At 39.6% G+C, this 24,258-nt stretch overlaps 1 protein-coding gene across 5 annotated transcripts in view; it reads right to left on the reverse strand.

The window, feature by feature from the left end:
* The window catches only part of FMN1 (formin 1), a 406,533-nt gene that overhangs the window by 252,319 nt on the left and 129,956 nt on the right, over window positions 1-24,258 (reverse strand). For 4 of the 5 annotated variants that reach the window (XM_032856919.1, XM_032856917.1, XM_032856916.1 and 1 more), the window contains one exon: window positions 17,636-17,753. In XM_032856919.1, coding sequence (XP_032712810.1) covers window positions 17,636-17,753 — 118 coding nt within the window. Of the gene's footprint in view, window positions 1-17,635; window positions 17,754-19,414; window positions 21,144-24,258 lie in introns of those variants that run through there. The other variant, XM_032856915.1, reaches the window with a different exon arrangement.

Genomic DNA, 24,258 nt, shown 5'->3' on the forward strand with positions numbered 1-24,258 from the left:
CACATAAAATGTTAAACAATATTAAGATTTGAAAACTCAACAATAAAAGACCTATCATAAGCAGTACCTGGCGGCCAAGGAATTCAGAAAGTCTCCCAAGAGTGGGAGTCAAAGGCTTTCTGAAGGAAGCAACACTCACTGCGGGGGATGGGGGGACCCATGGGGACATGAGGTAGAATTTGAAAGACAAAAAGGTGAAGTTAAACAGTTTACCAAGTTTGAAAGCTATGATAGCTGTGATATGGATTTTGTTGGCAAGGAAGGAACAGTTGATGTTCTCAGAAGGTAAGTGGCTAATTATAGAGACCCTGGTGGTATGGCAGTGGGTTATTTTGTCTGAGTGTTGCTTACTGTTTAAAATAGAAATAGATTGTTAAGAATATTAATTTAGGTAAATTGGTTTTATGCAACTGAATTTACGTGAGTTGGTTTCAGGCAAATTGACCTAAAGGTGAACATATTTTATCCACAAACTAGGTAATCTATAAATATAATAAAGATTACTATATGTCACTGTTAAGTCGCACATTCATTCCAGGCTGAAAAAATATTTTAATTCAGATTATCTCATTTTATTCTTTTAGTAGCCCTGGAAATAAGTTTAGCAAGAGGTATAAGTCATCACTTAAAATGAAACCAAAGGGTCTACTGATTTTTATTAACTCTGATTCCTTATCACTATGTCACAAATCACTATGTCACAAATAAAGATTTTTTCAATGTATCCATTCACAAGAAGATAGAAATCTCTGATTGTCTTTATCATCCATTCTCTGGACCATTACAAGGAACTCCAAACTGGTCTTCCTACTTCCCCTTAGCAACCACTCACTTCCATCCCAGCTTCATAATTATCCTCACTACCTCTAGAGCAGTCTTACAGAACCCACATTTGGTCCTGTTTATCCCCTGCCTAAAACCTTTCAGTGGCTCCTCCCATAATCAACAGCCCAGGTTCCTATATAATTTCTCACCCCCAAAAATCTAGCCTCCAAGTCCATAGGTTTAACAATCCTGCATATCATTTCCTTTGTCTTATCTATCAGTCATAATAAACTACTTGCAATTCTTCAGACAAACCCTGCTCTATCCTTCCTTTGTATGTTTGGTCTACCTTGCCTCCACTGATTTATCCAACCTACTCTTCCAAATCTGCTCAGGAGGCCTGTCCTAATTACTCTAGGTAGATTGATCATACTTTTCTATGTAGTCTACTATAAGCATTATAAATACATAATATATTGTACATACATAATGTAGGTGTTTATATTCCTCAGTAAGAGCATAGAAGATTGTAACAATCTTACAAATTGTTGTACTCATTTGTGTACATTTCACCTCTCTACCACCCCGCTCTGTCACCTACCTTCTGCCCCTCCACCAGAAAAGGAAAAAAAAAAAAAGAAGAAGAAACATGAGTTGATTGAATACAAGGATCTTGTCTTATTCACCTTTGTATTCTAAACACTTATCATATTTACCAGTACATGGTAGATGCTCAGTAAACATTTGCTAAATGAATATATTATTATTTGTACTTGTGCAATTAATAACACCAATGAATTCAACAATAATAATGTGCTCGATGTTACTAAATATGAGTTAGATATAATCTAATAGCATCAGTAACTCTGATGTCATAGCCATTTACCTGCACCTTCTAAGATTACAACACAAGATGGAATATGTGTTCTAACGAAGTCAAGAGAAATCCCCTAGGAGTCATCCTAGCTATGCCATGTACCTCAACACACAATAGCAGCTTTTTTCAAAGTTCCCTTCTACTTATCTTGATTGGTACACTGAAGAAGAAATCCTAACATTTAGGAAAAGATAACATCAGAATAAAACAAGGGGCAGATCATCTGGAAACCATTTGGTTGTTATTTCTATTGTAACAAATCTAGAGCTTTGCTGCAGTCACCATATACTTTGCTGTTTAAAATGTAGGAAATGTCTCCATAGTTCCCTTTAGTTTTCCTTATCACAATTTCACAGAATTCATTCTTTTTGGCTATGACTTTCTTATTTAAAAAAACCAGCAAACCACCAAACCAAATAACAAAACAGGATAATCTTAAGAATACTGAAATAGTTCTACACTAACAAATCTAAAATGTAATCACTAGATAAAGAAACTCACACAAATCAAATGTTCATTTCAATAAATATGCCCCTGAATTTAAACAGCAAATTCAAATCACTGTTTGCGATATTAACTTAGAAACCCCAGTCTATAAAGAATGTTCCTTAACTTGATAAAGGTTATTGACCAAAAATCTGTGACAAACATAATGCTTAATTGTAAACATTAGAAGGAAGCCTATAAAATCAGGAATAATACAACAATGCCTACTATTCACTACTTATCCAGCTTTGTTTTGGAGGTCATAGACAGTAGAAAATGACTAGGAAAAAAGTTAGGTAGCAACCTGTGTTTTATTTTCTACTGTTAAAAACTTGATTGAAAATGGGCAGGGGATTTGAATGGACATTTCCCCAAAGACGATACACAAGTGACTAGTTGACACAGGAAGACTCTGATCATTAGAGAAATGCAAATCAAAGCTACAGTGAGATACTACCTCACACAAATCAGAGTGGCTACTATTAAAAAAACAAGGAAAAAACCCAGATGATAGCAAGTGCTGGCAAGAATGTGGGGAAACCAGAACCCCTGTGTACTGTTGGAAGAAATGCAGAGCAATGCAACAGTTGTGGAAAACAGTATGGAGGTTCCGCAAAAAATAACAGAATTACCATATGATCCAGCAATTCCACTTCTGGGTATAGACCCAAAAGAATTGAAACCAGGATCTCAAGGAGATATTTGTACACCCATGTTCATAACAGTATTATTCACAAGAGCCAAAAAGTGGAAGCAACCCAATTGCCCATCAATGTATGAATGATCAACAAAATGCGGTATGTACATACAAGGGACTATTATTCAGCCCTAAAAAGGAAACTCTGATACGTGTTACAACATAGATGAATCTTAACCCACTGAGCCACCCAGGCACCCCACAACATAGATGAATCTTGAGAACATTATGCTAAGTTAAAAAAGCTAGTCACAAAAGACACACACAGTATGGTTGCACCTACTGGGTACTTAGTCAAATTCATAAAAACGGAAAGTAGAATGGTGGCTGCCAGAGTCGGAGGGAAGGGGGGAAATGGGGAGTGGTGTTGTGGGTATAGTTTCATTTTTGCAGGATGAAAAAACTCTTGAGATCCACTGTACTACATGAATATACTTAACATTATTGAACTCTACTTAAAAATGGTTAATGCCTATATATCTATTATGCAAACCATTATATGCTACATAGACAAAGTGTGAATAAATTCTTTTGAATGAATAAAATGATAAAAAGTTTTTAATGGATAAGATAGTAAATTTTATGTTATGTATATTTTACAATTAAAAAAACACAAATTGTCATGATTTGTCTACCAAAAAAAAAAAAAAATTCAAGGCTCTCAACCGAAAAACTAGGAGATCCAAGACAAGTATAAAGTTAGAATTAGAAACATGGAAATCACTTTGTTATACCAACAAAACCAATTTTAAAATGTAATGAAAAATGGATCCCACTTATTACCAAATACACAGAAATTTCAATGTGCACAAGCTATAAGAAAACTGTACGACTTTACTGATGAAAATAAAAGAAATCCTGAATAGGATCAAGAGATACAGTGTGTTCCTGGGTAGGAAGCCTATTATGAAGCGCCCTAATATTGATCTATACTGGAATATAATTAAACATAATAATGTAATATAAAATTCCAATTGGATCATTTCATAGATCTTGAGAAACTGACTTTCCAGGTCACATACAAGAGTGTATGTATACACATACCCAAACAAAATTTATATGGAAAAACAAAAATTTAGATGATTTGAAATTGCTAGTAATAACTTTAAAACTACGCCAACTGCAAAGACATAAAAATTGGCACAAGGACTAGATAAGCAAAATAACAAAAAATATTAAAGGATTAGAAATAGGTGACTATACAGAAAGGAATTTACATATGTGAGAGTGGGCACTCCACATCCGCAGAACAACATTTATTAAATGGTATTGGAGCAAGTAATTATCAATCTGGAAAAAACAAACTAAAAGCAGCTTATATTTTGGCTTTACAATGTGCCAGGCACTGTGCTAAGGTCTTTTTTTTTTTTAAGATTTTATTTATTTATTTATTTATTTGATAGAGAGAGAGAGAGTGCAAGTGCATAAGCAGGGGGAGTAGCAGAGGAAGAGGGAGAAGCTGTCTCCCCGCCAAGCAGGGAGCCTGAAGCAGGGCTTGAACTCAGGACCCTGGGATCATAACCTGAGCCAAAGGCAGATATTTAACCGACTGAGTCACCCAGGTGCCCCGAAAAAAAATTTTTAAAATGATCTCTACAAACCAATGTGGTGCTTGAACTCTTGACCTCGAGATCAAGAGTAGTGCGCTCCATTGACTCCACCCTTAGGGGTGGTCACACCTAAGGTCTTTAAATGCATTAGTTCACTGGGGCACCTGAGTAGCTCAGCTGGTTAAGCATCTGCCTTTGGCTTAGGTCATGACTCAGGGTCCTGGATGGAGCCCTGCCTCAGGCTTGGCAGTGAATCTGCTTCTCCCTCTCCTTCTTCCTCTTTGATCTTTCTTGCTCTCTCTCAAATAAACAAATAAAATCTTAAAAAAAAAAAAAAAGCCTTTCTCTAAATGCATTAGTTCCTTGACTACTAAACAGTTTATAAAACACACACACAAACAAAGACACTAAGGCATAAATAGGTAATTAGCTTGCCCAGTTTGCCCAGTAAAGGTAATTAACCTGCTTCAATAATTGCTAAAGCCTAAAATTCAACCCCATGACATTAGATTCCACAGCCCACGCTTCCTAATCATTACAGCACATGGCTAGGCTGGACACAAAAACAAATTCTAGATTAAAAATATATATATATAGCAACATATATGTATGTTAGCTAAAGTATACATAGTGTTACAGTTTAGGTTACTGAAATCTTCCTTAAAACCATCACCAACAACAAATCCAGAAGAGAGACAACTGTAACTACATAAAACATAAAATTTTCATATAACAAAAGATGACACAAGGCAAACAATGTGGCAGCCTGGAGACTATGACTGCAATACATACAACAGTCAAGAGACTAATTCCTTTAATATATAAAAAGAGCTCCTACAAACCAGTAAGAATAAAGACCAATCACCCAATTTACAAGAGGGAAAAGAAGAGCAGAAAGTCACAAAAGATACAATGAAAAGATATCCAGCTATTCTAGTATTAGAGAAATACAAATTAAAAACAATATTATGCATTTTTTTAAGATTTTTAAAATTTATTTGACAAAGAGAGAGAGAGAGAGAGAGAGACAACAAGAGACGGAACACAAGCAGGGGGAGTGGGAGAAGCAGGCTTCCTCTGTGCAGGGAGCCTGATGCAGGGCTCGATCCTAGGACCCTGAGATCATGACCTGAGCCGAAGGCAGATGTTTAATGACTGAGCCACCCAGGTGTCCCAATACTATGCATTTTTAATAATTAATATTTAACTATTTAAGTATTTAAATTATATATATATGTTTAATAACATAATATTTAAATATATATGTTATATATTTAATATATATTTAATATATAATATATAATATAAGTTATTTATTATATATTAATAATATATTAATAATATATTAAGTTATTTAAGTATACTTAAATTATTTAAATATTAAATTATTTAATATTTAAGTATTTAAGTATTTACGTTAAATTATTTAAACATTTAATTACTTAAATACTTAAATTATTTAATTAGTATTTAATTAATCGTATTAATTAGTATTTAATTTATTTAATTAGTATTAATTGATTCAATATTTTACGAGGGCAATCACATCCCAACTACCAGTGTTTGAAAGGTGAGACTTTCTGACACAGCAATTCTACTTCTATCCTATCAAAGCACTCACGGGTGTGCACAACATAGATGCAAAGGAAGACTTCATGAAATTGTTGTACAACAGTGAAAGATTCTAAGTAATAAAAAGATCAGGAGGAGAATAGTTCACTAAGTTACAATTTTACTGGCTACTCTGTAGCCATTAAAAGAAAATGAGGTAGAATGAAAATGGCTCTGAATGTACTATCATGGAAAGATCTCTACTTTTCCAAAATAAAAACAGCCACGTGGTAGCAAGTTAGCAAGATACAAAGTTGAATACAAGGTCAATGAGTGAGAGAGTTTCTAACAAAAAAGTCAGAAAGTGGAATTTTTAAAAAACATATACTCAACAGCATCAAAAATTTGAGAATACTTAGGAATAAATTTGAGTTTAAATGAAATTGTGTAAAACCCCTACAAGTAAAACTGTAACACTGAGAGGAATTAGAGAAGACTGTATTCAAGTAAGTATTTTTATCATGGAAAGAGATTTATGGAATTAAAAACTCAGTATTGGGAAGAGGTCAATGTCATCAAAACCATGTCAAATTTGATAAACATTCTAAAATGCATATGGAAATACAAAGAGCTGAGAATGACCAAAGTAAGAGGACACACCAGCAGATCATCTCTTATTACAAATTTATAGTCATTAACACAGTGTTCGACTGTTACAAGGTTAGATAAGCTTAGAGAATGGTGGAACAGAATAAAGAGTTGATGTGGTTGGGGAAGGTGGGTTTTTCAGGAAAAACTTTAAGATAATTTGGGTATGGAAAAAACAGACTTGATGCCCCTCCTTCAACACATACACAAAAATTAATGCCCAGAATATTGTAGGTCTAAATTACAAATGAAGAGCACTACTGTCTTTCTAAAAATAAGTTAAGAGAATATTTTCATGATGGAGTTAGGGGAAGATTACTTTAAGGTGGCTCAAAATGCCCTAACCTTAAGGACAAGACTGTACTAAATCTGAGAATCTCTGTTTGTAAAAAAGGCCCCATTAAGAAAGGGAAAAAGATTACCTACAAAGTGGAAGAAAACACTTCCAACGCAATTAACCAAAGAACTCACATGCAGCATATAAAAGGAGCCTCTTTAAAACATAATAAAAGACGGAGAATTTATTAGAGTCGGACACGTAATTGAACAGTGAATACCCAATGGGCCAAAAAGCATCTCAGAGAATGCTTGATGAGGAAACACAAATTAAAATCAGAATGGCTCAAATTAGAAAGACCAACCACACCAACTGTTGGCAAAGATATGGAGCAACCAGAACTGTGTTGTACTGGGGGCTGGAGTGTGAATTGTTACCATGATGAAAACAAATACAAGAAAATAATCTTGGAAGGCTTAAAAAATGAACAATTCAATCAAAAAAGAAAATCACGGAGAATAAGGTGATGTCATTGTAGAACAGGACCCATAGTAAGTCAATAAGTATGACTATATGTAAATACAGCTTTGGGAATGATAGAAGACAGCATTTGATTAAAGAATATTTTAAAAATCAATTTATAAGGGTATAATATGATGCTCCACTTTAAGTGTGTAGTTTGGTTAGTTTTGACAAATAAATCACAGGGTTCAACCTCACAATCAGATTTGTCCCCCCAAAATGTTTGCTTACTCCCTGTGCAGTCAATTCCTCTACGTTAGCCACAGACAACCAATGATCTGGTTTTTGTGACTATTGATTAGTTTTGCTTATTGTAGTAAACCTGATGAATGGACACGTAGTGTGAACTCCTGTGTATCTGGCTACTTTTGCTCAGCATAAGGGTTTTGAGATCAATCCATGCTATTGAGTGTATCAGTGGTTACTGCTGAGAAGTAGCCTGTTACCTATTGTATGTACCACAGTTTATCCTTTCACCTGACAATGAACATTTGGGTTTGTTCCATGGCTGTTATGAACAAAGCTGCTGCATTTGTATGAGAAAAAAAAAAAAATGTTACCATCACCTTGGAAAACTGCAGGTATCATCTACTGACATTAAATTCTGACATCCCTGTGACCCAACAATTTCACTCCCGAGTATATACCTAAGAGAAATCGTTCCTATGTGCACCAAAAGACATGTACAAGAAAGTTCACAGCAACATATTCATTATAGCCCAAACCTGGGGACAACACCAATGCCCATCATCATTAGAATGAAGAAATTAGGATATATTCATGCAATGAAATACTATAGGGCACTGAAAATAACTGGATTATAGGTACACACAATAACACGTCTGATTCTCCCAAGAAGGAAAGAAGCCAGACACAAAATGAGTCAGTTTTGATGAAGGTCCAAAGCAGGTGAAACTAATCTATTGTGTTAGAAGTCAGGAATGTGGTTTCTTCTGAAGAAGGGTTAGTTGTGGGTCCCAGAAGGGGGAAGGAAGGGGGCTTCTGGGAGGTAGATAATGTACTATTTCCTGATTTGCACTTGGAGCTATACACTTCAAAATTTGAGCACTTTTCCATATGTATGTTATGCTTCAATAAATATTGGCTTTACAAGAGTTAATATATAGGGACACCTGGGTGGCTCAGTTGGTTAAGCATCTACCCTCAGCTCAGATGAGTGCCACATTGCGCTCCTTGTTTGGCGGGGAGCCTGTTTCTCCTTCTGCTTGCTGTTCCCCCTGCTTGTGCACATGTGCATGCTCTCTCTCCCCCTCTGACAAATAAATAAAATCTTAAAAAAATAAAAATAAATGAAAGAGAGTCAATATATTAAGTTCAGTGGCATCACAATGATCTCAATTTATCTGTACAATAGTTATTTACAATTATTATCACTGTCCTCACTTGTATACATGAGGACAGCAACTCTGGTCACACCTATTACAAGACAGAGCTAAGCATCACATGATGTGCAAACTCATGAAGCCTGCAACAAAGGGTTAATTCCAAACTCAGCCAAGTCCTCAAGATTTCCGTGCTCGATTTCTGTCTGAGACAGTTCACTTTCCACATTGTATGTTCTCACTCTCTCATCCAGTGTCTCCTTTATCTGGAGGGAAATGCTCAAGAGTTTAGACAGTGAAACTCCGTGTTTAGTTATTTCTCAGGAAGACAGTAATTTGTTCTTTCTGTAGAGCAGGAAAAATTTTAGTTTTGCAGCTGCTTTCTAGGGAGGAGTGAGAGCCCTGTCTTCGCTGAACTAGTTGATGGCTATGAGCCCAGTAAAGGGGGATAAGAGGAAGGAACCAGACGAGGCTGCTGGTGGAAAGGTTTGGTGGCGAGCTGGAAGAGAGGATGCTAAGGCAGGACGGGGAGCGGCTGCTTGGTGGAGGGCCCAGAGAAAGAACGCTTGGCAGCTGCAAACAGATGAAGATTTGAGAAAGAGGAGAAAAATGGAGGCACCTGGAAAGATTTTTAAGGAAGAAGAAAAATATCGGCAGGAGGGATGTGTAAAGATGTAGCTTCGAATACGGTACAAACTGCAGTCTGTTCTTCCCAGAAGAAGGTTCAAATCCTGCTTGATTCATTTTCTCTATGACACAATAAAATTCCTGGTATTTTTCAACCATTAAAATGAAAGTGTTCATTCAAGTATCTCCTAAAATCAAATACATGCACCCACCGTGTACGTTAGCACATAAACTATGGCCCAACAATGCTTTCCACTAGAAGTTTGCAAGAATGTGCAAACCAGAGCATTGTTTTCTTTTTTAAGCAGCATTTTTATTTGCTTGCAATAGCTTCGGTAAGCCTTGGCAGCATTAAAAAAAAAAAAAAAAATTACAACTCCCCTTTTTAAATGTTTAGGAGTCAAAAAGGTAACATGAAATGACCTAGTCAAGTTTTGTGGCTGTGAGCTGGTATGGGACACCTATGATCTCCTTTATTATTCAGACTGACTCACTCGGGCCCCATTTTTTTTTTTTTTTTTTGAATAGCCATCCTAATTCTTAAGTGCTCCTGCTCCCCATGTGTTTCTCTTGCTGGATCTTTAAATGTCAGTGCATTGGCAGGAGGAAAAAAAAAAATCCATCACTCTCCAGCCCCTCCCTGATTTGAAGGGCCATTCCTCTCTTCTCCTTATAATTCCAGCTCTTATTAACTTTATCTTTCAGGAAGTCACAACATCTCATATGTAAAATGAATACGATCAACTCAATGATTTCTAAAATGTTTGCTGCTGTCAGGTTTTAATGTAAAATTTCAGGTTATATATATATATATATATATATATATATATATATTTAAGATTTATTTTTTTTTCCTAAAGATTTTATTATGTATTTATTTGACAGAGATCACAAGTGGGCAGAGAGGCAGGCAGAGAGAGAGGAGGAAATAGGCTCCCTGCTGAGCTGTGGGGCTCAATCCCAGGACCCTGGGATCATGACCTGTGGCTTTAACCCACTGAGCCACCCAGGCGCCCCCAGGTTCTATATTTTAATCTCTTGCTTTTACTCCTCCTGAGCCAAAGGCCTTTACTCATATTTCCTGGAGCACAACATGAAATTCCCGAGTCACTGGTCCACATTTCGGGATTCCCTCTGCTTCGTATCAAGCTTTAGCTCTCATCTGTGTTGGAAGAGTCCAGCTCCCTCCCCACAGCTCCCAGCTGTGAGCAAGTAGAAGCCTAATACACACACATTCCAATCCCCTCTCATTTCCTAGTACACTCTATTTCTATGGCCACAAAATTTAAGATGCTCCTGTTTTTAGTCTGTACAGCTTCCAGTTTTCTGGATTATCACCGTAACTCCATGCAAGTGATGGTGACATGTCACAAAGCCCTAGAGAATACACAATGAGCAAACCTATTGCCTAGACCATGAAAGGAGACACTTGGGATCATTTATCCAGATACAGGACATTAAAGGAAAAATCTAGTCATAGCTAATACAGCGTGCTAGCTATGAATGGAGAAGTTTTTTTTAAAGTACAGTAAGGCCAATAAAATACTCAAAGATATTTATAGCTCTCCTTTGCTGATGAGGCAAGGATGTCTGACTCACCAGGAGGGGCAGTGCAGCTCTATCCTTTATAACCAAGGGAACCCAAATAAGAAACAAACCAGAAAGTAGGCTGATCTTCATTAAGTTGAGGGATGGGTTGTTTCCCTATCTGAACCAGAATATTCTAAGGAGGGCTGTTCTGAATGGTGTGAGTAAGCCCCAGGAAATGCCACATGTGGCAACAGCTTGCTCACTCCCAATAACCACGCTGCCATGCTGGGTTGGTTCTCTTTTCTACAAAAGCCATGGTGCTCCCTCTCAGCAGGGCAGTCCATAGGCCATCCCTCAGTCCCAGGCTGGGTCTGATCTGCAGCCAGTGGAGGGAAGAGCTTTTCCAGATGAATATGGGAAGAGAAACCAAAAAAGCATAGTTCATTTTGTTTCAGAAAAAAATAAGTGCTTTTCTTCTGTGTATTTTCTCCATGGGTAATTAAGTCACTGCCATTTCCCAGATAGTACCATTTTAATGTGCAATACCATTTGAATGTAAAACTCACAATTGTTAATTTCATTTCCTCTCAGGATGCTGAGGCACACGCCATGATGATATGTTTCACATTTCTTAATAAGTAATTAGGTGTTTCAGGTCCTCCTTCATAATATAAAATAGTAGATGAGCAGGAAAGAAAGCCCAGCTCTGGGCTGAGCTTCTGCATCAAAGGTTCATCTAGACCTGGGAACCTGAGGGGTGGGGGAGGACGGAAGAAGGAGGGAGGGCTAAGATGGCAGTGAGGTAGGGGAAGGTGAGTCTGAAATGTATGCAAAATTAACTGCAGTGTCTTCTTCCATAGCTTTCTATCTTTGTTGGGTTTTTAAAGGTGCCTCAGAATGTTCAGAATCACAAACCAGAGTGAAAACAAAAGTAATTTTCCCCTGGTATTAGGCAGTCAGTCACAGTCCAAAACATGGCCTTCGCTCGGTCCAGCTCTGGCCTCAGACCTAGTGTTACTTGAACCACTAGACTCTTAGGAATGCATCTGACTTTTAGGAAAAATGAATCATGAGATACAAATTCATATCATGCTTTTTTTTTTTTAATAACATGCCTAGGAATATATCTAGAAAAAATTTAGGCAATATTTTTACTGAGTCAAAAAAGAAAATTTGAATAGTTTTAGAAGAGTCGTTCTCAAATAGAGATACTAAGCATTTTCAAAATCTCAATTCTCATTTCTACCTTTACATTAACTCACAAATTAATGCAATTCCAGTAAAAAACCCAAACGGATCCTTTGGAAACCAAGGTAAACTAAGGTTTTCTGGACGAATAAGCAAGCCAAAACCATTTTTTTAAATTGCATTAAAAACTTGAACAGATCCTGACATGTATCTTAATGCTAAAATAATTAAGATATCTATACAAAATGGAAACAGAAAGTCCTCAACAGTACCATGCTTGGCATAGAGAGTAAGCTAGAAACCTGCTGTAAGTTAGCACCTCAGGGGGGAAAAAGCGGGCTTAGATCTATACCTCAAGCTATGCACCAAACTCAGTTTTTGATATAAAATGGAAGGAAAGACGGAAAAGTTAGAAAAAAAAAAAAAACACTTAAGCAATTTGAAAATATAGGTCATCTGAATAGGAAAGTTCTTCTTAAACAGAAGAAGAAAAGTTATATATTAAAATGAAAATAGATTTGACTATACACAAATATTTAAAATGTTTTCACATTGGACAAGAGAAGTAAAATTAAAGACAAATGATAAAGATGGAAACTTTTCTCATTGTTTTAAAAGTACTGTTTTCAGGGTGCCTGGGTTGCTTAGTTGGTTAAACATCTGCCTTCAACTCAGGTCATGATCCCAGAGCCCAGGGATTGAGACCCATGTGAGGCTCCCTGCCCAGTGGGGAATCTATTTCTCCCTCCCCCGGCACAACCCCAAACCCCCATTTGTGCTCTAATAAATAATAAATCTTAAAAAAAAAAAAAGTACTGTTTTCATACTGAATATATTTGCATAAAAATTAACTTTGGCAATTAATACATATTGAATACATTAAGGCTTATACCCTTTCATTTAGCAATACCATCACAAGAAATTTATCCTAATTAAACATTTATGAACAAAAATATTTACAGAATTGTTATTTCCATTTTTATATTATAATACCTTGAAAAACTAAATCTCTATAAATATAATCATGGTTAAAAGGCAGTCAATAAAAAATACAGTCACATTTTCAAGTGTGAAAAGCAGCTCTATACAAGATGATCAAAAAGCTTTTAAGTATTCAACTCACATAAGCCTTTCATAATTCAAAATGTTGGCAATGGTTTCCCTATGAAACAGAATTACAGTAAGTTTCTTTTGCTTTGTGATATTTCTGGCTATTTCCAAAATTCATTATTTTATTTTGTAATATAGGGAAACATTTAAAACTTAGAGAAAATTTTCTAAGATCAGTAAATAAACTCTCTATATTAAGGTGACAAAGGTATTCACAGAGCAAGGCTCTGAATGATGGCCACTATATTTCCTATGAACCCATTAAAGCAGAAGACATAAAACTCCCACAGGATAAAAGACAGGCCTTTTTCTCACGCCATTGCGTTAAAGCCTGTGTGGTCAGGTGTGATGGAATTAAATGCACGCCAATCCTCTTTGCAGACTGAGAGACATACGCCCCTCGTTGACATGGAGTCTGCTGCGAGTGTAACTGTGCTGGGTATCCTGGGTTTGCTAATCCAGATCTACCCTTTCCCTTTTGGGGCCCTATTGTCCTAATGGAATGGCAGAGAATGGCTCCCAGTCCTTGGACTTGTCTTTGGATTTGGCCATGGGAGTGATGGTGGGAGACAAGACAAAGAAGAGAATCAGACTATTTATTTCCCAGCTCCTTTCCTGTCAGGATCGACTGCATCCCTCTACTGAGGGCCACAACTCCTGCTGGGAGGCCCTCACTATACAACTCAGCCTTCCTCTGAAATTCTGGGTTTCCCCAGTGGCTTTTCCTACCCTTGCCCCTTAAGTCTAGGGCTTTCAAAGTTTCTGTCTGTAGATCCAGATGTTGCTCCAGCTGAGTGCTTTCCCTAAACCCTGCCCACGCCTTTGGAAAGAGTTCTAAATAACTCTCAGTCCGATTAGCCAGTTTGAGTCCGTCACCTGATTCCTGAAAGCACCCTGGTTGGTATATTAATATATGTAATTAAAAAAAAAATAAGGCTAAGTGCAGTTATCCTTCACAAACCAAAAAGAAAACAAAAGTGACATAATATGGCTTAGATAATTTTTTTCACATTTGATAGATAAAAAGATAAAGAGATAAAAAGAAGCTCAACCCTGTGTTAATGCTATGATTCAATGATTCTATGATACCAAGGTTCTTGTGCCTTCCGGTTTCGTTTTGCAAGTTTCTAAAACTTGTATCACCTCGCCATGTAAAGAATAGCATATCAGAAGAGAAAGAGCAGAGGGAGACCACCTGTTATCTGCTTCTCACGAGACGAATTGCTTCATCATCAGTACAAAGGCAGACATTTTTCTTAGGTACCCCCTTGTATGTTTCATGACACATCATTTCACTTTGCTGTGATGGAGTTTTACTTTACCCAAGCTTCAAAAGCTAATCAAGTTTACTGCATCCAGAGGTTTCTGGTCTTGCAGCAGTAAAGAGGCCAGACTCAACAAAAGTTGATTAACCATTTAAGGATATGAGAAGGCCACTGAAAGAGATTCCTCTTTAAAAAAATAAGATCATCTCACAAGGTTGTTTCAAGAGTCAACTCCTACACCCAGGGAAGGAAAAGACAATTCTGAGAAGAATATGAGGTCTATCAAATGGATTGTTCCAATCTCATTCCCCAGGACTGGGGAGAGGGGTAGTGCTCTTTTCCCTCCAAATTATTGTGAGGCATCCCAAACACAAAGCAGAATTGCACAGATAAGAGTGTAAGAAAGCAGAGCACAAGAGACGGGAGAGAGTAAGGCACTCTCATTTAAGGAGAGAAGTTCAGGCTCAGTGAATTAACACTGGGGCCCTTAACTGAGGAGAAGAGGTCAACTTCAGCACCAACAAGTCCTGTGCACGATGGCTCTGATGGGGGCTGGTGATTCACTCAGCTGACACATCACCAAAGTCCCAAGAGCTCCTATCTTGATGTGAACACAGAGTGATCAGAATGGCACTGAAAGCTCTGGAGGGCCAAAGGATTTACCCGTCAAGGAAGGCCGTTACCATGTCAGCAACTACAGATGCTGCTGATGCTTTGGAAGTGGCACAGAGAGCCTCCTTAGCAGTGGGGACCAGCAGCAGCGGGCAGTTACCCTCACATGACTAAGAGAACATTGGAAGCCTTAGTTTAAAGGGACAGGTTCTCTGATATCAGCTTTCTTTTTATCCGTAAACAAAAAAGATGAGTTTATAGTATTGGGTGATCTCGTAAGCCCTCAGGGGGAAAAATTAAAAAAAAAAAAAAGTGCTGAATGACAAACTGTGTATAATGGAAACTCCAAGCAGTGGCAAATCTGAAGTGGCTGAGGGCAGCACAAGGACACCAGGGGACTCCTGAAGACAAAGACAATCTCGTTCCCTGCTCTGCCAAGGACTGAGCTTAAATGCCGATACAGAACTCCAACAACACACTTGAAATATGAACGCTAGATTCTTGTATACCCTAGGAAAAAATAAAGAGCATCGTGGATGTAAAAGCCCAAGACTTCAAACACCTCGAAATAGGTCTCAACTAATTTCACTGTCTCTGTGCTCTCTTCAAAGTGGCAAATTTCCTATGTCTCCCTAAAGTTAGGGAAACCAATGGAAATATCACAAAATGCTTGAAATAATAAACCAACAGTTTTCTCAACAAAAGCTTAAGAAAATCACAAGGAAAGTGTTAACTTCCTCAAAATTAGCAATAAATGATAGGGCAACCCTAAACTGGTATCAAGTGATGGGGTAAAAATAAGTTTACTTCAGGCACAGTGGCATCTTATTCTTATTTGATACCCACCAAGAGGATAGCAGCTCCTAGAAGGCTCTCAGGAATTGAACACCAGCCTGGGAGTGTAGTAAGGAAGTGTTGCCACTGTGGGAACTTGGAGGTCTTCCTCAGACCACAGTCAGCCCTCTCCATCACTGTGCTATCACAGCTCACCCAGCAGCCCTATCGTTATCTGTCCTGCCCTCCCCCCCATCTCATCCAAGACCTTAGAAAGCTCTGAGAATACAGATCATGACAAGCAAAGACTGGGAAAGCCACAGATGAGGTCAACTACAGTGTTCCTCTGAGCTTCTGGAAATGGACTAAGGAAACTCTGCAGAGATATAAATACCCCCCAAATACTACTTGAAGTGGATTGAAAAACCATTTATGGTATTGAGTTAAATCCTCTACTCAGCAAATGCTCATCATGACAAGGAAGACTGCCATGATCTACTGATAGGAACAGGACTTGGAGCACCATTATTAACTAGGAATAAGAAACACACAAGGATTGTGGTTTTTCATTAAAGCAAACTTCAGTACTTTTAAGTGTGCAAACTGTGCCAGATCATGACAAAGAATTTGGTGGCTGGTTCATTGACTGTAACCACAAGCACTACAATTTAGGAAAAATCAACTGTAGGTAAGAAGACTGGAACGGATATATATATATATCTATATATATATATAGTTTTTTTCACTAAAGCCAAGATACTTTTCATTCTAGAAGTCAAACACTGCAGAAAAAAATATGCTATGGAGTAGCTGATATCTGGGGATAGTCAGAAATCTGCAGTTGGGTAAAGGGAGACAAAAAGCCATCAGGCTGTAAACTGAGGATTCATTTGCCAACTCAAAATGCATCAGTGTTCTCAGTCACTGAAGTAACTTACAATACTGCAGAAAAACCACGAATTACTAACCCACCCATAATTTGATCCATTTACGTCTATCAGTGAATAGGAATGGAAAGCGTTTTTCTCTCTGATGGAAAGACGGATCCTCATATACACACACACACTAAGACAAACAGAAAAAATAGAAGCCTGCATAGGTAATCTTCCAATCTCAGGAAGAAGACAAAGACCCTTCACCAGAGATGCACAAACACATCTATTCATTTAAGATACACCGTCCTCTAATTCCTGTTTTGTTTTGTTTTTTAATTTCTTGTGAACTTTTCAGTTAGAGTAAACATATCTACATGGCCCATTCCATTTTAATATATTCAAGCAAAGTTCCTGGGAAGGTTTCCAGAAAGTTGGGTTGCTTTAAAATTGGCCATGCATTAAGTAAAGCTTTGTTTCAGCAAAGGGAAAAAGTAACTGATACAGTCTCTGTACATTCACTCCACAAGAGGTTCCTGGAGTTCGAAGGCGTTTTCAAAGGGAGACAAATCGGATTGCAGCTCTGGAGGCACATATGAGGCCTCTTTGAGCAACCCTGCCAGCTCCCAACAATATGAGGGCCCACCACCTGCTTCCTGAGGAATGTGAAATCTACCTGCTCTGCTGGCTCCCCAAAGGTTCTCCTGCTTTCCACACCGGCTGCCCTTCATTCATTCCATGGCCTTCACCTCTCATCTCGAAGAGATGCAGTAATGATAACTGTGCAAATGTTCCCTTGAACAGCGCAACCAAAAAGAAAACCTTCAGGCTTACATTTTGCAGGGAAACAAAAACTCAAATTCTGGGAGGACCGAACTAGCACTAAAAGCCATGGCGGTGAAGGATTCATTCCACGGGTACCCGGCTTCTTTTCACATTACCTGCTTCAGTGTACTTCAATCCCACTTTTTCTTCTGTGTCTTTTGTCTTTGGGGGTGGCCAGACAGCTTGGAGTCTGCCCGGAGTCCTATCATCCTGCTCAGTAGGGCTGTGGTCAGGCTGTTGAAAAAGCAGGTAAAGAAAAGGACACGTTATATGAAATGTACGTTATATACGTACAAATATACGTTATATGAAATGTGGCCACAGCGAATTAACCCCTAAAGACATGCTGCCTCTAACTCCAAAATTAATTTAAATGGCTAGTTGCATGTTGTGCTCCTTCACTATAATTGAAACATCTCCCTACAGAGGGACCCTTTTCCAGAAAGGTTAAGTGATCAGTGAGGGTGGAAAAAACAACAAAAAAACAAAACAAAACAAAACAAACAAAACCCTCAAGGCCAAGTATGATACAAACATTAATAGATGATATTTATCATATAACTTTTTTTTAAATCACCAACATCGAACTGAAGATACAGTTATACATGCACTGTACATAGGTACATTTATAGGGATGATTATACATGTATCCCAAACCACTCCAGGGTATTTTATAATACAAAGACTAGCTCTGCATTTTCCATAAACACCAGCTGTATGTGGGTCAAGAAATATTTCTCTAAGCCCTCAACATTGCTGATTTCAATTCCTTTTTCTCTTCTTTAAATAAATGACATGGCCTTCATATTGAAGCCATTTTTATAGGGGCTGATTTTTACTACTTGGAGAATGCCATATTGTGTTCAATTTTCAACTACATCCTAAGAATGTTTCCAAAAGATTTTTAAATTTTTATTGCTTCAAGTGATCAACTGTAAAGGGGGAATGAAAATTCAAGACTGAGGAGATACTAAAATTCTATTGTTCTTATGAACATTTAAGATCTACTGGACAGGGGTTTGCTAGTCTTTATAGATTACCTCAATTAATCTCCTTAATAGTAACACTAGCTCACTAATTAGATGGTTACCATGGGCTAACTTCACTCTCTCTTCACGACTACTGCGTAAAGTAAGGGTTATTTTCTTCATCTTGCCGGATGAGGGGATGGAGGCTGTGGGTGATTGAGGTCACCCGACCAGTAAATGGTGAGTTAGAATTAAATGATTAAACCCAGTGACCAGGATGCCTTGTAACAAACATGGAACATTTTAATCACATCACAAACACATATTTTGCCAAATGGCAGACTTTCAAAGTTAAAACAGAGTTTTTGCAGAGGTCTAAGAGATGAGGAAATGAGGGCTCTCTCTACAGCATCACTTCCTCGTGCTGCTTTATTTTTTATAAGAACATCTACTATCAGGGTGCCTGGGTGGCTCAGTCAGTAAAGCGTCTGCCTTCAGCTCAGGTCATGATTGCAGGGTCCTGGGATTGAGCCCCGGTTTGGGCTCCCTGCTCAGCAGGCAGCCTGCTTCTCCCTCTCCACCGCTTGTGTTCTCTCATGTTCTCTCTCTCTCAAATAAATAAATAAAATCTTAAAAAAGAAAAGAACATCTACTATTAATGCTTAAACTCAGAGTGACAGTTTCCCCTTTCTGCCCACACATCTTTACGTATATCCCTCTTAGGACCCTCCAGAAAAATAAAAGAAAGACAGAATTCCCTAGTTTAACTCCATACTCCTTGCAAGGGCGATTTGATCGTAATCCCCTTTCACCTAGAAAAGATTCACTAACAACAGGTAACTGGGACTCACTTTGACAGGAAAGCTGAAAAAGAAATAGAGCAGCATTGCATCTTACGAACAAAACCCCAAACCCAATGCTACATACGCTTTTGGACTCAGAGGGGCCATCGCCCGGCCTTGACCTTGATCTTTCAAACACAGCTCTTAGGGACTCCTTCTCATGCTTCATCTTGCGCTTGAGGGCTTCCAGCTCAGACGTGTCAGCTGTGGTCCCCCTTTTGGGGGGACGGACAAATATGGCTTTAAAGGCCTCAAGGGCTGTCTCTGGAGGCTTTGGCTTGACCTCTCCACCCTGGGTCTGGGCTCCGCTGGGGCCGCCCTGGCTCTCCTGGGTAGCACTGCAGCCCATCTCCTCCTTCCTGGGCTGCTCAGGATCTTCTGCCTTCACCTCTGCTTTGGGCATGTCAAGGACGAACAGCTGAGAAAGCTGCTCCAGGAGAGTGGGAGTGGCCTTCGAGTCCGTTGTCTTCTCCCCAGCCTTCACAGTCTGAGGCCCTGCCTGAGCTAAGGACTTCTGAACGGGCTGTGTCAATTTGAGTAAAGCCAGGTCGCCATCCTTTGGTTTAATTTCAGTGATGGTCTTCCCTCCCTCACCTGTGGCCCCCTTCTTCAGCACACGAAGCCCACTGAAAAAGGCTGGAAGCTGGAACGACTTCTCTCCGGTGACTTCTTTTTTAGACGAGGCATCCTCGGTGACACCGACACTCACGTTCTGGTCTGTTACCACGGGGAGGACTGGGGAACTTTCTTCGGCAGCTTGTCCTTGCGTGGGGCCGCACTCTGTCTGGAGGCCACCAGTGTCAGGTTGCGGTTTGCTACTTATCTCAGGTGGAGTCCTTTGAGGCCCTTCTGCACAGAGCTCTGCATCATCCCTTTCCCCAGTGGTGCTATTTTCCCCACAATCTCGTGGCTTTTCTTTAGGATCCTGAGATGGCTCAGATAAAACACTGGGGGACTGTGGGCGGCTGGCGTGGCTCCCCTCTTCTGGCTGCTGGCCACCATCATCAGAGTCGGAATCGCTGGTGGTGTTCACAAGAGTCCCACGAACCAAAATGACATCGTCTCTGTTCACACTCTGAGCACTGAGGGGAAGTGGCTCTTGACCAGGAAGAGAAATCCCTGCCTCTTCTATTCCCTGACTTCCCTCTGACTCAGTCTCCACCCCTGCAGTCTTGCTATCATTTCCAAGGTCAGGTGGAACCTGAGCCTGTGCCTCAGGCTGCTGCTCCGAGCCCTTGCTGGGATCACCCAGCTGAGGTAAACGGTGGAATGCCTTCAGCACTGCGGCTTCCTCGTCGGGCTTCACAGAGTCCAACTTACTTGTAAACCCAAACAAAGTTTTCATAGAGAACTTGCTCAGGATCGACTGAGCCACTTCAAGTCTGGCTTCAGGTTTTTCTGGTTCCGAGACATCATCACTGCCATTCAGAGTGTCTCCAGCGTCCTCCATGTCTGGGCAATGCCCTCCGTGCACGTTTTGACTTCTGTCACTTTTCCCTGCTCCGTCAGTTTATCCACACCATCGGCTCTGAACTTACAGGACAGGGAGCAACAGGACCCAGCAGCCTCTCCGCCGCGGAGCAAGCACGTTTGGTCTCTTTCAGGTCACTTGCTGGGCCCTCCTTCCGGGGTGTGTGCGAGGATGGAACGCCCAGGGCCAGCTGTGAGAAGCCAGTGGAGCTTTCTGCCCAGAAGCAGCAGAGGCTGCACACCTTACTACACACGAACTGGGGAGGCTGCTCCTCTGGGACTTCCGTATTTATCTCCGCGGACAAAAGGGTTTTTGTCGTAGGGAAAGTCAGCCTGCCCCCAGTCATCCCAGCCCAGGACTTCACTGTGCGCTCCGCCCCAGAGCCTCCCTGTAGCTTTCAACTTCCTCATTGGTGAGCAAGGGAGGCTCCAGAACGTCCTGAGCCGGCAAGCAGATCCTGACAGCCCTTGACCCCCCAACTCCCGCCCCTCCTCGCCCAGCAGCCCAAGAAATTCAAAAGTGAATCAGCAGAAATTGACGGAAACGCTTTTGGGAAGCTCGCTCTTGCCATCTAAATTTTGGTCGGAAGCCTGTGCTCCATCCCGGCCAAAAAACCTAGCAGCACACACGGATCAACCGTCACTTACAAAACCCAAAGCAAAGAAATGCAAGTAAAGGAATAGATGATCTCAAAATGCCCAGAACTCCCAAAAGCAGTAAATTACTGCTCTTGAAGGTTTTTTGTTTTTGTTTTTATTTTAATGCTTTCTTCCGTTTCCCTGCAGGTTTCATCTGGAATGCAGATTTCAGCTGCTAAGGCTGGGGGTGGGGAGTGGGTGACCAACAGGACTGGTTTCAGATTACTGCTGTTTTACTCTGCCCATCTGTCTCACTGTTCTACAAACAGGTACTTAGGCAAGCACGCCCACCACGCCCAGTGTCCACCAGCCTTAGGTGCGCAGAGTAAACAGCCCCAGCCTGCCCGAATGATTACCCTCCACACACTCTGTGCCAACCTCAGGCTTCTGCTCAGCAGCTCTAACTTCCTGGTTTCCTTAGGATTCCTGGTGTCCGAAGGGCACCCCTCTCTGCTTCAGCAATCCAACCAAGTGAAACCTGGCATGCTACAAGGTAACACACAACCTGCCTTGTTAGGCAAAGCGATTCAGCCAAGATCCCCAAGGAGCCACATTCCCCTAAAGGGCAAAATATCTGAAATGTCTCGGTCAGTCAAGTTGCTATCACAGACCCAATTTGCCTAAAACAAGAACAGGACGGATGAAATCACCACCAAACATCAGCTCAAGGTAGTTTCCAACACTCTGTATGCTGAGAACACAGCAACCAAGGACGTGGAAAAATTGCGGCTGTTTCCTAGCAGCATAGCTAGCTGCCTCTTGGGACAGCTTCCTGTCGGACCTTAAGGTCTCAGTGTTTTTCAAATCTGGTCCAGCCAGCAGGCATTTAGCAAGCACCTGTGATGGCCAAGTTCCTGCGCTGGATCAGGACAGTCAAACTGGCTGAAAACTAATCACCAGGTCTCTGACCAAAGCTGCAAGAAAACTGAGCCCAAGTATTAAACACAAACAGCAATTTATTCTGCAAAATAAAAGCTGTAGCCACAAGCAAAACAACACTGTTAGTGGATGCGCATCAAGGAGCAGCTGTGAATAGCACACCGAAGACTTGAATCCTGTTCCCCCCGAAAGCAGTAAGACTGGGAAATTCTGGTTGCAACACATTTCTAGCAATGCCTTCAAAAGGAAGCCTCACACACAGAAGAGTACGTATTAGAATATCCCACCAACCCCTCTGGGAAAGTTAAGACGTCACTTCTGGGTCCCTGATTTGGCCTTGAGTCCAAATGGAGACTTTCCCACTTGTTCCTGATGCTAGTAGGTTTGGGATGACTCGTTACAGCACGCTTCATCAAAAGGCTACCATGACACACAGAAAATTTATCAGCACCATTTATGTCTTAGAACAGCTTCCTGCCCAGAGGAAATGCCCATTGATAAAAATCAGACTTCTGCTTCTTCAAGACAGAGGAGAAAAGGAATCCCCACACCACATCATAAGATCTGTCTTCTTAAGAACTACACAGACCATCTAACACAGGAGTGTGGGAAGAGACATGACACCTATTTTGTGTTGTCCTTTTTAACTGAAAGGCTCCATTTTCTCGGACCTAACTAATTATTGATTTCCAGAATAAGTTTCTGAGATGGCTTGTGTACTAGTCCCAGAAAAGACACAGGAGTCTGTGAAAGGATTCTGTGACACAGTAAGAGGCTCTCCCCATACAATTCTCCTCCATTTATGAAGCATAATTCTATTACAAAGATGTATTCATCCAACCACCGCTTTTCAGCACCAACTGTGTATGAGGCTCTGGGGATATACAGACGAAGGAAACTCCAGCCCTCTACGTTCGTGAAACATGAAGTTTAATAGGGGAAATCCGCCAAGGAAAAGGTGACACTTTGTTCTTACACTGTAAGTACTTCACACTCTAAATTCAGTCTGACTCACAAGAGGTGGACCTAAAACAACTCTGAATGAAAGCAAGAAGTGACCTCTAAATAGGAGGATAAGAAAGAGCAGCATGGTAATTCAAACACGTCTTTGACTATAGACTCTCTCGAGCTATGAGAAACGTTACTATTGCTAGTCATCGAAGGAACTGAAAAATGTTGGCCTATAATGTTCAAATAAGAAGACTGCAAATTTTTTAAAACCATTTTACTTTATTTTTCATCATGATAAGTGTACTCTTTAATCCCCATCCACTGTATCCCCCCATCCTCTTACCCACCTCCCCAATAGTTTATTCTCTATAGTTAAGAGGCTGTTTCTTGGTTTATTTTGTCTGTGTCTCTCTTTCCTTTGTTGATTCATTTTGTTCCTTAAATTCCATATGAGTGAAATCATACGGTATTTGTCTTATTTTGTTTAGCATTATACTCTCTAGCTCTATCCATGTTGTTGCAAATGGCAGGATTTCATGCTTTTCTATGGCTGAGAAATACTGTTATATATAACAGAATGTTTATGTTTAGATGTTAGACCACATATATGTGGTGTATATATCACAAATATAATTTTATAGATAAATATCTATACCACATATATGATTTAATTTTATATATATATAATTATATATAGTATAGATATGTATCTATATATAGGCATATTATTATACATAGTAATTATATATATTAATGGATAAAGTATATATATTTAGAAATGAATATATATATATATATATACACCACTTCTTTATCCATTAACCTATCAATGGACAGTAGGGCTGCTTTCATATTTTGGCTACTGTAAATAATGCTGTGATAAACAAAGGAGTGCTTGTATCCCTTTGAGTTAGTGTTTTTGTATTTGGGAAGGAATACCCTGTAGTGCAATTCTTAGATTATAAGGCAGTTCTATTTTTAACTTTTGGG

The sequence above is a fragment of the Lontra canadensis genome, unplaced genomic scaffold, assembly GCF_010015895.1.
Source record: "Lontra canadensis isolate GAN:19392208 unplaced genomic scaffold, GSC_riverotter_1.0 scaffold12, whole genome shotgun sequence".
Classification (NCBI taxonomy): Eukaryota; Metazoa; Chordata; class Mammalia; order Carnivora; family Mustelidae; genus Lontra; species Lontra canadensis.